The 13,262-nt window shown below is 37.5% G+C and overlaps 1 protein-coding gene across 13 annotated transcripts in view; it reads left to right on the top strand.

Moving 5' to 3' along the window:
- Nucleotides 1-12,629, top strand: part of PICALM (phosphatidylinositol binding clathrin assembly protein) — a 104,488-nt gene extending 91,859 nt beyond the window's left edge. For 12 of the 13 annotated variants that reach the window (XM_046017528.1, XM_046017521.1, XM_046017522.1 and 9 more), the window contains 2 exons: nt 9,893-9,995; nt 11,270-12,629. In XM_046017528.1, the coding sequence (XP_045873484.1) occupies nt 9,893-9,985 (93 nt within the window). In that variant the 3' untranslated portion in view covers nt 9,986-9,995; nt 11,270-12,629. The remainder of the gene's footprint in view (nt 1-9,892; nt 9,996-11,269) is intronic. The other variant, XM_046017523.1, reaches the window with a different exon arrangement.
- The last annotated feature ends 633 nt before the right edge of the window (nt 12,630-13,262 follow it).

The raw sequence follows: 13,262 nt of genomic DNA, 5'->3' as shown, positions 1-13,262 counted from the left end.
CCTCCAACACGTGTTTTTTTACTGTCTTGTTAATTTTGGCCATTCTAACTGGTGTCAGGTGGTATCTCAATGTGGTTTTGATTTGAATCTCCCTGGAGGCTAGTGATGATAAACATTATTTCATGTGTCTGTTAGCCATTTGTATTACAAGTCTTCATTTGAGAAGTGTCTGTTCATGTCTTCTGCCCATTTTTTGACATAATTATCTGTTTTGTGGGTGTTGAGTTTGAGGAGTTCTTTATAGATCCTGGATATCAGCCCTTGGTATTGTCATTATTGAATATCTTCTCCCATTTCATGGGTTGCCTCTTTGTTTTGTTTACTGTTTCCTTTACTGTGCAGAAGCTTTTGATCTTGAAGAAGTCCCAGAAGTTCATTTTCGCTTTTGTTTCCTTTGTTTGGAGACACATCTTGAAAGAAGTTGCTGTGGCTGATGTCGAAGAGGTTACTGCCTATGTTCTCCTCTAGGATTCTGATAGATTCCTGCCTCACATTGAGGTCTTTCATCCATTTCGAGTTTATCTTTGTGTACGGTGTAAGAGAATGGTCGAGTTTCATTCTTCTACGCATAGTTGTCCAATTTTCCCAGCACCATTTATTGAAGAGACTGTCTTTTTTTTCCACTGTATATTTTTTCCTGCTTTGTCGAAGATTATTTGACCATAGAGTTAAGGGTTCATATCTGGGCTCTGTACTCTGTTCCACTGGTCTATGTGTCTGTTTTTATGCCTGCACCATGCTGTCTTGGTGATCACAGCTTTGTAGTAAAGCTTGAAATCAGGCAGTGTGATGCCCCTAGTTTTGTTTTTTTCCTTTTCAACATTTCCTTAGCAATTTGGGGTCTCTTTTGATTCCATACAAATTTTAGGATTGTTTCCTCCAGCTCTTTGAAAAATGCCAGTGGAATTTTGATCAGAATGGCGTTGAAAGTATAGATTGCTCTAGGCAGTATAGACATTTTAACAATGTTTATTCTTCCGATCCATGAGCATGAAATGGTCTTCCATCTTTTTGTGTCTTCAGTTTCTTTCATGAGTGTTCTCTGTTTCCTCGAGTACACATCCTTTACCTCTTTGGTTAGGTTTATTCCCAGGTATCTTAATGGTTCTTGGTGCTATAGTAAATGGAATCAGTTCTCTAATTTCCTTTTCTGTATTTTCATTGTTAGTGTATAAGAAAGCAACTGATTTCTGTACATTGATTTTGTATTCTGCCACATTAGTGAATTGCCGAATGAGTTCTGATAGTTTGGGGGTGGAGTCTTTGGGTTTTCCATATAAAGTATCATGTCATCTGTGAAGAGAGAGTTTGACTTCTTCATTGCTAATTTGAATACCTTTTATTTCTCTTTGTTGTCTGATTGCTATTGCTGGGGCTTCTAATACTAGGTTGAACAAAAGTGGTGAGAGTGGGCATCCTTGTGGTGTTCCTGATCTCAAAGGGAAGGCTGTCAGCTTTTGCCCATTGAGGATCTGTTATGAGGATGATATTCGCTGTGGGTTTTTCATAGATAGAGGAATGTTCCCTCCATCCCTATACTTTGAAGTGTTTTAGTCAGGAACGGATGCTGGATTTTGTCAAATGCTTTTTCTGCATCCATTGAGAGGACCATGTGGTTCTTTTCTCTTCTCTTATTGATTTGTTCTATCACACTGATTGATTTGCGAATGTTGAACCACCCTTGCAACCTAGGGATAAATCCTACCGGTCATGGTGGATAATCTTTATATTTTTTTTAATTTTTATTTGTTTTAGATTTTATTTATTTATTTGACAGACAGAGATCACAAGAAGGCAGAGAGGCAGGCAGAGAGAGAGGAAGGGAAGCAGGCTCCCCGCTGAGCAGAGAGCCCGATGCGGGGCTGGATCCCAGGACCCTGAGATCATGACCTGAGCCGAAGGCAGAGGCTTTAACCCACTGAGCCACCCAGGCGCCCCTGGATAATCTTTTTAATGTACTGTTTGATCCTATTAGTTAGGATCTTGTTGAGAATCTTAGCATCCATATTCATTAGGGATATTGGTCTGAAATTCTCCTTTTTGGTGGGGTTTTTGAATATTGTAGCTTTTAAGGAAAAAAATTTTGCATTAGTGTGTCTTTCCTAGATGTTTGACTACGTGGGAAATACTAGATCCCTGTGGTTGGTGATTTTTTTTTTCTCTTTTCATGCTTCCTCCCAGTTTCGCTCACTGTTTGATGGCTTATTTTAAGTGTGTTTATTAACTTGAGGAGACTGGGGATTCTTAAAGGACTCTTATTCCTTCTCTTAATGGTGTTTAAATCTTACTAGTACTTACTGGTGTATACACTGAAATGTCCATTGTTGACCAGTAGTTTATTAAACTCATTCTACATTGCATTATGCAGCTTTTCTATTAAAAGCATGCAGCCAGTTCATCTAGTTTCCGTTTTCTTTTGAAGTCACTATGATGTGAAGTAATATTCTTTCAGTGGATGTTTATTAGGCAGTTTAGATGTTGTTGAAGATCTTGGGGGGGGGAGTGGGTATTATGTTAGTTATATTCTTATCACTTCCTTACACGAGAAACTTACTCTGATCCCATACCAATCTACAACCAGAGTGTTACATATGGGTATTTAATTTTTAAAATAAACTCTCGGGGTGCCTGGGTGGCTCGGTTGTTAAGCTGCTACCTTCTGCACAGGTCATGATCCTAGAGCCCCTCACCAGGAGGCCTGCTTCTCCCTCTCCCACTCCCTCTGCTTGTGTTCCCTCTCTCGCTGTGTTTGTCTCTGTCAAATAAATAAAATCTTTTAAAAAAATTAAATAGTGAACTGTCAAAAGTTTGTTGGTTTTTTGATTGGTATTGGTTTTGTTTTGTTTTAATATGGCGGGTTGCCAGTTTTATTTATGGAGGATATGGCTGAGGATGCAAAATGGCTGCTGTGTTTTGTTTGTAACAGCCAATTTTAAGTTAAGTCTGACATCAGTTAAGTGTCTGAAAGGAAACAATGGCTTGTTGTGAGTGTCTTTTACCCTTCTACATAGGCACACTGTTGGATATAGGAATAATTCAAGTCTTAGAAAAAAATGCCTTTTGGGGAATGACTTTCTTGTGTGTCAGAACTAGTGGCTCCTTTTGCTGTTAGGCTTAATCTCTTACTCTTTTCTTTTCTTTTTTTCTTTTCTTAATTTTCCTGGTGTTTTAATTGTGGGTGTTGGCGGTGCCTCTTCCGTCACCTGATCTGCCCAGCTGGATTTCTGTGAAAAAAACCTTTCGCCTTGTCAGCAGTGCATTATACTCATTTACCGTTGCCTGTTAGACGATACCATGAAGACATATACTTCGGGAATTGGGATTTAATACCATAGGTGAGAGTGGTTCCGTAGTCCCTGGGGTACACCTGAATCAGAACAAAAATTTGAGAAGTCCCATCTGCTGACTTTTTTTTTTTTTTTTAAGATTTTATTTATTTATTTGACAGAGAGAGATCAACCTAGAAAATAAGGCCTTTTTACTGTTTCTTTCCTAAGGACATTCTTTCTAAAAGGTAGAGATCTAATTTCTTGTCTTAAACAAAACCAGAACATATTCTTAAAATCTTGAATGACTGTAAAGTTCTACCTTCGTGATGACCGTAACTGACCATATACAGCACTGTGTGGATAGAAAATATAGGGGTATATTGACTGTCTAACATTTACTAGAGGAGTCCTTTTTTTTTTTTTAAATTAAAATTAAAATTAAAATTTTATTTATTTGACAGACAGAGATCAGAAGCAGGCAGAGAGAGGTGGGGACCCCCTAAGCAGAGAGCCGGATTGGGGCTCGATCCCAGGACCCTGGGATCATGACCTGAGCTGAAGGCAGAGGCTTTAACCCACTGAGCTACCCAGGCACCCCTAGAGGAGTCCCTTTTAAAAAATTATTTCTCTGTTACACTTTAACTTTTACCTGTATGTTAAATATAGCCATAAAGTCTGACTGAGTTGAAATTAACTTGGATAGCAGATTTTAGAGAGGAAACAAAAGCACTTGCCTTAGAGTCAGCAGAACTGCATTAGAGTCTACTGTTAGTGTCATGGGGCTGCCCATAGCAAGGTATACCACAAATTTGATGGCTTAAATCAGAAATATATTATCTCACGGTTCAGGAGGTAGAATTCTGAAAACGTGGCCCAGGGCTGTGCTTCTTCCAAAGCCTCTGGAGGAAGATCTTGCCTTTCTTTTTTCCCAGAGGGAGTTAGCCCCAGTCATTTTTTGGTTTGCAGCTCTGGCACTTCAGTCTCTGCCTCTGTCACATCGCATTCCCCGGTGTCTGTCTTCATGTGGCATTTCCCTCTTAAAAAGACACCATCATTGTGTTAGTGTCCTTTTAATGACTTCATCTTAACTTGATTATGTCTGCATAGATACTGTTACCAAATAAGGTCACATTCATAGGTCCTGGGAATTAGGACCTCCTATGTTTTTTTGTTTGTTTGTTTTTGTTTTTTTTTTTTTAAGATTTTATTTATTTATTTGACAGAGAGAGATCACAAGTAGGCAGAGAGGCAAGCAGAGAGAGTGAGAAGGAAGCAGGCTCCCTGCCGAGCAGAGAGCCCGATGCAGGACTCTATCCCAGGACCCCGAGATCATGACCCGAGCCAAAGGCAGCGGCTTAACCCACCGAGACACCCAGGCGCCCCCCTCCTATGTTTTGAGAGGACAGAATTCAACATTATCGAGTTATCACTATAACTAAGTGTTTCAGGGCAAGTTGCCTGTGTAACTTGGATGAGCCTTGGTTTCCTAATCTGTAAAATGGTAATCTTACCTTGTGTACTTTATAAGTTTGCTATAAGGATCAAATAAAAATATTTGAAATTGAGGAATGTGGAGGGTTTTGAGGAACTTTGTTTTTAGATGAAAATTATATAAGGTTGCCTTACTTTCAGTGCTTGCCTCTATTCCCAAATTCTAATTTAATTTGTTCTGATCTAATACAGTTTATATTTCTTTCCATGCATTACAAATAACTTTGATTGTAAATAATACATACTTCATTATTTTGAAACCTTAATTATAACTCTTACCTGCCAACATCAGATAAATAAATACATGGACATGGGCCATGGTGGTGACAGGGTGGCCCTTCTGAGCATGGTTCATATTAGTGCGGGAATCATCCATGTGCCCAGCAGGCTGTGGACACTGTTCACAGAAACCAAGCCACATCATGATACTTCAGGACTGTATCAGCAGGACTTTAATGGCTCAACCTTTTTGGAATGTAGTGTTACCTAGAAGTATGAAACTTCAGTTTATAATAATTAAAATATTTGGACCAAAGAAATAAGCTCATCTGTTTTGGGGGGAGGAGTAAACCTTTTTTGAAATGTTTAAGTCTAAAATTCTCTTCTTAGACATTTTTAGTGGAAATTAAATACATAAAACAGGTAGAAGCATGTAGCTTAAAGCTCATATGGAACACAGTTCAGAAACTATTTTTTTAACTAAGCTGGGGTGCCGTATTTCCAGTAAATGGCAAACAAGGGGTGTTTTATAGGCACATTTAATTACTATTTTGTCTTATAGTAACAGTTGACATAAGCCTTGGTTTTTATTTTTATACAGAGCTTGTTTTATCACCAAAAAACATTTTAATTTAACATGTTTTAGAGTGTTTACTATGTGTAAGTCATTGCTAGTTTCTGAACAAGAGACAGGTAAATTATGTTTCTTACATCTGAGGAGCCTAAGGTTGAATATAATATGGACACATAAGTGACTGACTGGTTGATGGCAGAATAAGAACCATTATAAGAGAAACACAGTGTGTTGAGAGCACAGTGGATTCAATGACATTTGAGCTGGGCCTCTTTTACAGGAATAGGTGAGCATTGATTGTAGGTGATAGGGAGGTTTGAGCTAGTATCTGAGCTAATATATGTCAGGCAATGTACTGATGCTTTATGTATATTTTCATTTAATCCTCAAGACAGTCTTAAAGGGAGGTAGGAGTATTGGGTCTAGATAGTCTAAGCCCCATTTATAGATGTGCCAGGTAAATTAGATTCAGTGCTATCTTTCTATAAAATTCAGCTCTGTCAACCTGGACGAAGGAAATACATACCCATTTTCTTCTTAAGATGTTGACTTTGCTTCCCTAACAAAGACAGAGTAAGTCTCTACAGCATTGCTATTTGCTATCCAGGCATTTGGGTGACTGTGGAATTCAAATGGAAAGAAAAGATGTGGCAGGGTTGCATCTTCTCCAAGAATTTTAAGCACAGCCAGTGATATGTCAGAAGTTTATCCTTAAATATCCAATTCTTCATTCTCCTGTAAGCTTTTAGTTGCACTAGTCTCACTTTGACACTGCTGTTATTTTCTTGTTCTGACCTGAAATTTTCTTTCTTCAGTGTTGAACAGGAAGCTAATGAAGGAGTACCCATTTTTGTTCTGATACGTGGTGTAGCAATAGAATTCTTTGTTTAAAATCTCTTTTAAGTATGTTTGACTTTTATTAAAGTTAACTTAGGATTTGTGTACTCTGTATTATACGAATAAACACATGCTACAACCAAAAATATCTTTGCTTTTGACATAAAAGCAAAGATTTTTGGTAGCATTAGAATTTTTCTTCCCATTTCAACATTGTGTTTTAAAGGATTAGAGTGGAGGGAAAGGGTGGAGGAATTTCAGTGGAGAGTTACCATGATCAGTTACTTGTAAATCTTAGTATTTCTATTTATATGCTGCTCTTCTTTTACTGTTTCTCAATATTTTATTTTCCTATAAGATGAGGAAGGAAGACTAAGTATGTCTGTATTAGACGTAACAGTAAGAGTGACTATTAAAAAAGCATATTCAGGGGTACCTGGATGGTTCAGTGGGTTAAAGCCTTTGCCTTCGGCTCAGGTCATGATTCCAGTGTCCTGGGATCGAGCCCCACATAGGGCTCTCAGCAGGGAGCCTGCTTCCTCCCTCTCTCTCTTTCTGCCTCTCTGCCTACTTGTGATCTCTGTCAAATAAATAAAATCTTTTTTTTTAAAAGGCATATTCAGTTGTGTTATAGGTCAGTTTAATTTGAACGATAGTTGTGCTAATATTTTTTATCTCTGTGGGAGTTGGTATGGAAAATAGTTGAAATAAATGACTAAAAGACCATGTTTTATTTTGTTTTAAAGATTTCATTTATTTATTTATGGGGGAGGGGGGAAGCTGAAGTAGGGGGAGGGGTAGGAGGGAGAGCAAGAGAATCTTCAGCAGACTGTTGAGCAGGAGCTTTGTCCTTTGACCCTGAGATCATGACCTGGGCGGAAATCAAGAATTCAATGCTCATCCAACTGAGCCACGCAGGTGCCCCTTGGTTTCTTTTATTTTTAAATAGGCTCCTTGCCCAGTGTGGAGCCTTAGACCCGGGCTTCAGCTCACCACCCTGAGATTAAGACCTGAGTGGAGATGAAGAGTCGGACACTTAACAGACCACTCCACACCCCATGTTTTATTTTTTTTTGTGATGGCATATTTGAAGTAGGATTTTTTTTTTAAGAGCGCATACATGCCTGGTACTAGCAGCCCTGCATAGTCTCTAATTTACCATAGAATGATAAGTAAAGGAGGGTCAGCTCTTTTACTTACAGGTGACTTTTCAGACTCTCCCAGTCCCTGTTTCTCACCCACCAGGATCCTCTTGGGCCCTTTATGCTCTTTTGTTCTTCCTGCTTTCCTTGAGCAGTAATTGGGCTGTTGTAGCATATATCCTTTTCCTCTTTCCTTATTTTCTCTCAGAGCTGGCTACTTTCTCACCAGTGCATGGTGTGTCTGTGGTTTGCAGGCGCCAGGAAGAGGTGGGCACAGGTGTTCCAGGGCTGCTTCACCACCATGCCTTTAGTGCTCTGCAGTCAGCCAAACCAGTCTGGGCCATAGTTTCATGTGCTTGAGATGAGTGTTGATGATGTAGAACTTATTACAAGGATATTGGCTCTTGTTTTCTCACATTTTAATTTGGCTACATACTTAAATGTAAGCTCGAGATGTGTGGATTTTTCCAGGATAAGAGAGAATAGAAGTATTAGTTAGAAACTGGCACTTTTTTCTCCCCAAGGAAGTAGATCCTGTTGAACATGATTTCTAAGTCTGTAGGACTTCTCTTTAGCAGTATGCTCACACATTGAGAAGAGTAGAAGTGTTCCTGTTGATCATATTCTTCATCCATTTTCCTCTGGGACTGTCAGGTCTTCAGACTGCCATCTTCATGAAAACATGTGACTTAAGACATTTAAGTCTTTAAATCTTTAGTCTTAAGTCTCTCATAGGAGACTTGAGATTTTGGATGCAGTCAACCCCAATAAGGGATTTTTGATGTTTTTGTTTAAACTTCAAGTAAAAGAGAAAAATTTGTTTTGGAGAGAAACCCAGTTAATCTTAGATTCCCTCCAGCTCAGATTCTGGTGATCACTTTACTTGAAGTCGTTCTGCTTCTGAATGGTCATCCATGGTTGGTCTGAAGCGGGGAGGAGGAACCATCTTTCCAAACCACCTTACTTTGTCTCTACCTGGCTGTTACTTGAATCCCCAAACTCAGTCTGCTGCTCTGTCGTCTCATTTGTAGCTGCCTGTGTAAGTTCATCATCCTTTCCATTGTCTCTTCCCATTGTCTTTGATCGTTTATTTCTGAGAAAAAGGTATGGATTAGGAAAATAACTCAACCACTAAAATAACTGAAGTTGATGTCCAGACCTTTAAATTGCTTTTGACATCCACACCAACAAATTGCATGTACTTGTGTTGTAATATTTGCTGAAAGTCATTGCCTATTCATTCTCTGTAGTGCTTTTCTTAAATCAAAAGGTAGAATTGAGATCACTTTGAACCAGCAAAGACATATGATGAGGCTTGAAATCCATAATAGGATTTGAGTGTTGGAAATATGAATTGAAACTATTCCCCCTTAGTCAACTTTGATTTAATACTCAGTTGAACATCCCTAGACGGATAGCTCGCATGCATCTGTGCTTGCATGTCTCTGCAATCTTATGCAGGGGGGGAGAAAAAAAAATTATAAGTTTGTTCCAAACTAAAAGGATTTGTGTTTGGTTTGAAATATTCAAAGTAGGCTTGGTGAAGGAGCTACACATAGGAAAATGAACCTGTTATTCTTCAGGAACTGTCTGTCTTTGAGGGAATACGTTAATTGAGTTTAACAAACTCTTTTTGCCTCACCGTATATTCAAATTAAATGAGAGCAGCTAATTCCAAGAATCCAGCAAATGTTACCAAGTAGAAGACAATCAATGATCTTAAGTATTCCCTATTTTCAGGGCATGTACATGTGGGCAGTTAGACTAGGTGACCTCTACGTCACTTTTACCTCCCAGAATGTATGCATCAGCCATAGCACATCCAGAGAAAGAGCAGGAGACAAGTCCATGTGAAAACACTGTGAGCACTGAGGACAACACTTTCCACCTCTTAGGGAAAAGGAAGGAAAGAATATTACAGATGGATGTATTGGGTCTGAACTGAGGTCAGCGTTTGCACAGCTTTTGACAAGTAGCCTGGATACAGGAAGCCATCTTTCCGTAGTTAAAAAGAAAAAAAATCACAATTACGCCCTTTCTTCCCCTCTTCCCCCCACCCACAATAGAAGTCTTAACTGTGGGTCAGCTTTTATCAACCTTTTTTGAATAAAGGACTTTCATTCCTTTGGAATTTCAGAAACGAGAATTTGTTTTCTGAAAAACACATGCCATTGGATACCTTTAACTTGACATGTGATTGAAACTTTTGTTTTAATAATTCCATTTTCTACAAAGTCTGCCTCTATATTTATTAAAGATGAAAACAGAACCACTTCTTCTTTCATTACATTTTCTGCTTTCATGTTCTGTCATTCAGAGATCTTTTTTTCTTTCCCTCTCTCTGTCTTCTTTTCCCCCAGCTGTCGGCAGCATCCAGCCCCTCCAGTCACAGTCCTCACAGAGCTTCAGGAAAGGACCCTTTTGCAGAGCTCTCTTTGGAGGATTTCTTATAAATCACTTTAGGTATTGCTGCTTATTGGGTGAGATGGGGAGTTAAATACTTAAAAAGTTTATCAAATATTAAACACAGTTCGCTCTTCTCCTTTGTTTCTTTAAAGGACGCTATCTCGCTCTTCCTCCTCCTCCTCTGTTCTTTAGGTGAAGAATAAAAATAGACCTCAAAATAGAATGTAAGGACAAACAATTTTTGGAAACTGCTTTAACATAATTAGAAGGTGTGAAATCAAAGAACCATCTCATGTTTACATATAAGCATCCACTGCTCACAGCAGATGGATGGGATCAAATACCACCCTTAAAAACTGGGTGTTTGTGTCATTCTTAAAAGATGTATGGAGAACAACACAGTTCTGCACATTGGATTAGAGTTTGACTACGAGCATCTCTAGTTTGATTTTAATGTCCCTGAACATTATTTGCGAAGAATTCATTTTAACAGTTTCTTTAAAATGTTATATTTATGTTGCCTTTTCATTTAAAACCAGTAACATTTTCCCCCAAAATAGATTTTTTTTTTTTTTTGAAGTTAAGGGCACATGAATACTTTATGCCCTTTTTGATAGAAGAATTCTATGTTTGATCCACACTGCCTCTTTTTGCTGGAAGGTGGTGAAGTTTGTTCTTCTTAGTGCTCTAGCCCCCAGTGGAGATAGAGCTTCTAGATCTTTGAGAGTTGAGTGATCTTCTGATTTGACAAGTTTATTAGCACATCTACTTCAGTAATGTCTTTGGGTGAAGAGTTTAAGGGATATCCTGAGTGAAGTATGTGAACAAATAGTGAGCAAATAGTTGAAAACTATTCCTTCGTAGATCTTTCAGATTTTTATTTGTATTAGTAAAGAAGTGATTTAGTAAGCATAATATTACTCTTCCTTTAATTATTTAATTTTATGATATCATTTGGAAATGATATCAGATTGTGCTTTTCTCAGTGAGATTTTCACATGGAATATTTGTGTTCATGGAGAGGTGTTCTCAATTTGTTAGTGAAAAATTGTTCATTCATTTTCTTTCTTCCCCAGTCTCTTGGTTTTAGTAATTAGATATATTTGGAAGTCCCTCTAATTAGGCTTCAAATATTGAGTTCTGTCACATGATGAGCTGATAATAGTGACATAGTTTTGTAATCAGTGTTGTGATAAACATGCAGTAAACATTTCTGGGCCAGTTGAATGGTAAAAGCCACAGAGCATTTTTTTTTTTTTTTTTTTTTTAAATGAGAAGACATCTTACAATGCTGTAAATGAACTTACACTCTTCTTTTTTTCCCCCCCCAGATACAGTTTATGTAACTAGATGGAAGAGAATGGAATTATTCCAAAAGACAAGTGCTCAAGCAGCAAATACTTACTTCCAGCAAAATCCAAACTGCTGTCTCTTAAACTCTCTTCTTCCATTAGAATGCTACAGTAACCCAGTGAAGGCCCATGAAGGAAATTGGGACTAGTCTATAGGAGAACGTATCAATACAGTTTATAAAACCAAGAATTGCCATGATTTCAGACTAAGATCTGTCTTTTTGGTGACTAACCTTTCAGTTCTTTCAACTCTTATTAATACCCATAATCAGTAACCTACCAAGAAAAGCCCTTATTTGGAAAGTGTGAAATTTGTATTTGGAAAAGCTGCCTGGAGAGAAGAGCTGTGTCCTTCACTGTAATGCAACAGAACTCTTTTGGGGGGATCAAAATTGTAATTCTTAATTATGCAGTATCTTTCTTTTCTCCAGTCCTCACAGATACAGGAACAGTAACTAAAATTAACTTTTCTTTTAAAAAAATTATATATTCAGTTTGCAGTAGACATTCCTTAAGTATTTGTATTTATTTATGATTATCAATTTACATAACATTAATATTATATCAGACCTCCTTATGAAAATGAGTATGGATGTACACAGTATGTTTGATTTTTATCCATAAAAGTGAATCTGATTCAGAATGCTTTTCAGCTGACATACAGAGCACTAAATATTTTAAGGCAAGTCCATAGGTCTGAGTCGCTTAAGAATTCTCAGTCTCTATGGGATTTAGGGAAGCATTATAAATGCATTAATCCTTATAGTCAATTCTGTGCCTAGGATTTTGCAAGGGAACAGTTCGCTGACTAGGAAAAGCACTACATTTTAAATTCAGCATTAGTGCATTGGGAAGGAACTTTACTGCTTTGTGCTTGGCATGTCATTATTTTCCATTTGACATTAGGGCCTTTCCAAAATGAATGTGAGGAATTGCTTTCACTTCAAGACTTTCCTTCTTTTCAGTAAAACTCTAGGAGGTGTTAAGGGGGGAGGGGAGGGGACAAAATCCTTGAAACCTTTTATTTGGCTCATGCCATGTTATGATCATGTACCTTTTAAATAAGGGGAAATAGTATCTTTAAAGTTAATGTCTAGCCAAGAGTTTAGTTAACGAAGAATTAAACTGCACTGTTGATCGGTGCTTTGTGTAAATACATCTTAACGTTTTGGTTGAGAGGGGCCTTAAGAAGGACAGTTCGTTGTAGGAAAGCAATTCTGTACATGAGTTTAAGCATACTTGTTGCATTGTCTCTGCAGATTCTATTTTTGTTTACAATATTAAAATGTATGTTAGCAAAAATGGGTGGATTTTCAAATAAAATGCAGCTTCCACAAAACTTTTTGTTATGTTATTCTGGTCTGAGGTGCATTGTTTGTTTTGTTTTGTTTTGCTTTCTCTGTTTTCTTTATCATCAGTATCATTATTTTTTGCTAGTAAAAATATATCCAGGTGATTATATTTGCTGACTTAATAAAATGTAAATTTTATTTGTTTTAACTTAATTTCCTAAAAGATTTATCTTTGTACCTTTTGTTTTCCCTCTAGACTCTTACTGATAAACTAAACTCCTTATTAAAATAGTTGATTTTTGTGTTTTGATCAGAGGTCTTCAGTCAGGTAAGTGTAAAGGGAGAAAATGGTTGTGTTTGGCACATCGATGCATGTGATTATTCTGCCAGAGACACCTCTGAATGTATCACGTTTAATATTGAATAGTAAGTAGGATTCATCGTACATGATGGAGGGATTAAAGACTTTCCATTGATAAGTATCTGCGTAATATTTGCCATGGTTGGGAAAAAAAAAACAGCTTTAGCCAATATACTTTGTAAATTTTACTAGTTTCTGAGTTTCATTAATATTAAACCATTTTCATATAAACTGGGAAATTGTACTTTTGTAGTTAACTTCCTTAACATTATCACAGATTTGATTGTTCTCTTGTGTTTGAGTGAATCTTCTGTTTCAG

The sequence above is a fragment of the Meles meles genome, chromosome 8 (assembly GCF_922984935.1).
Source record: "Meles meles chromosome 8, mMelMel3.1 paternal haplotype, whole genome shotgun sequence".
NCBI classification, from domain to species: Eukaryota; Metazoa; Chordata; class Mammalia; order Carnivora; family Mustelidae; genus Meles; species Meles meles.
The sequence above is the reverse complement of the archived record's forward strand: the minus strand, read 5'-3'. Positions and strand labels throughout refer to the sequence as shown.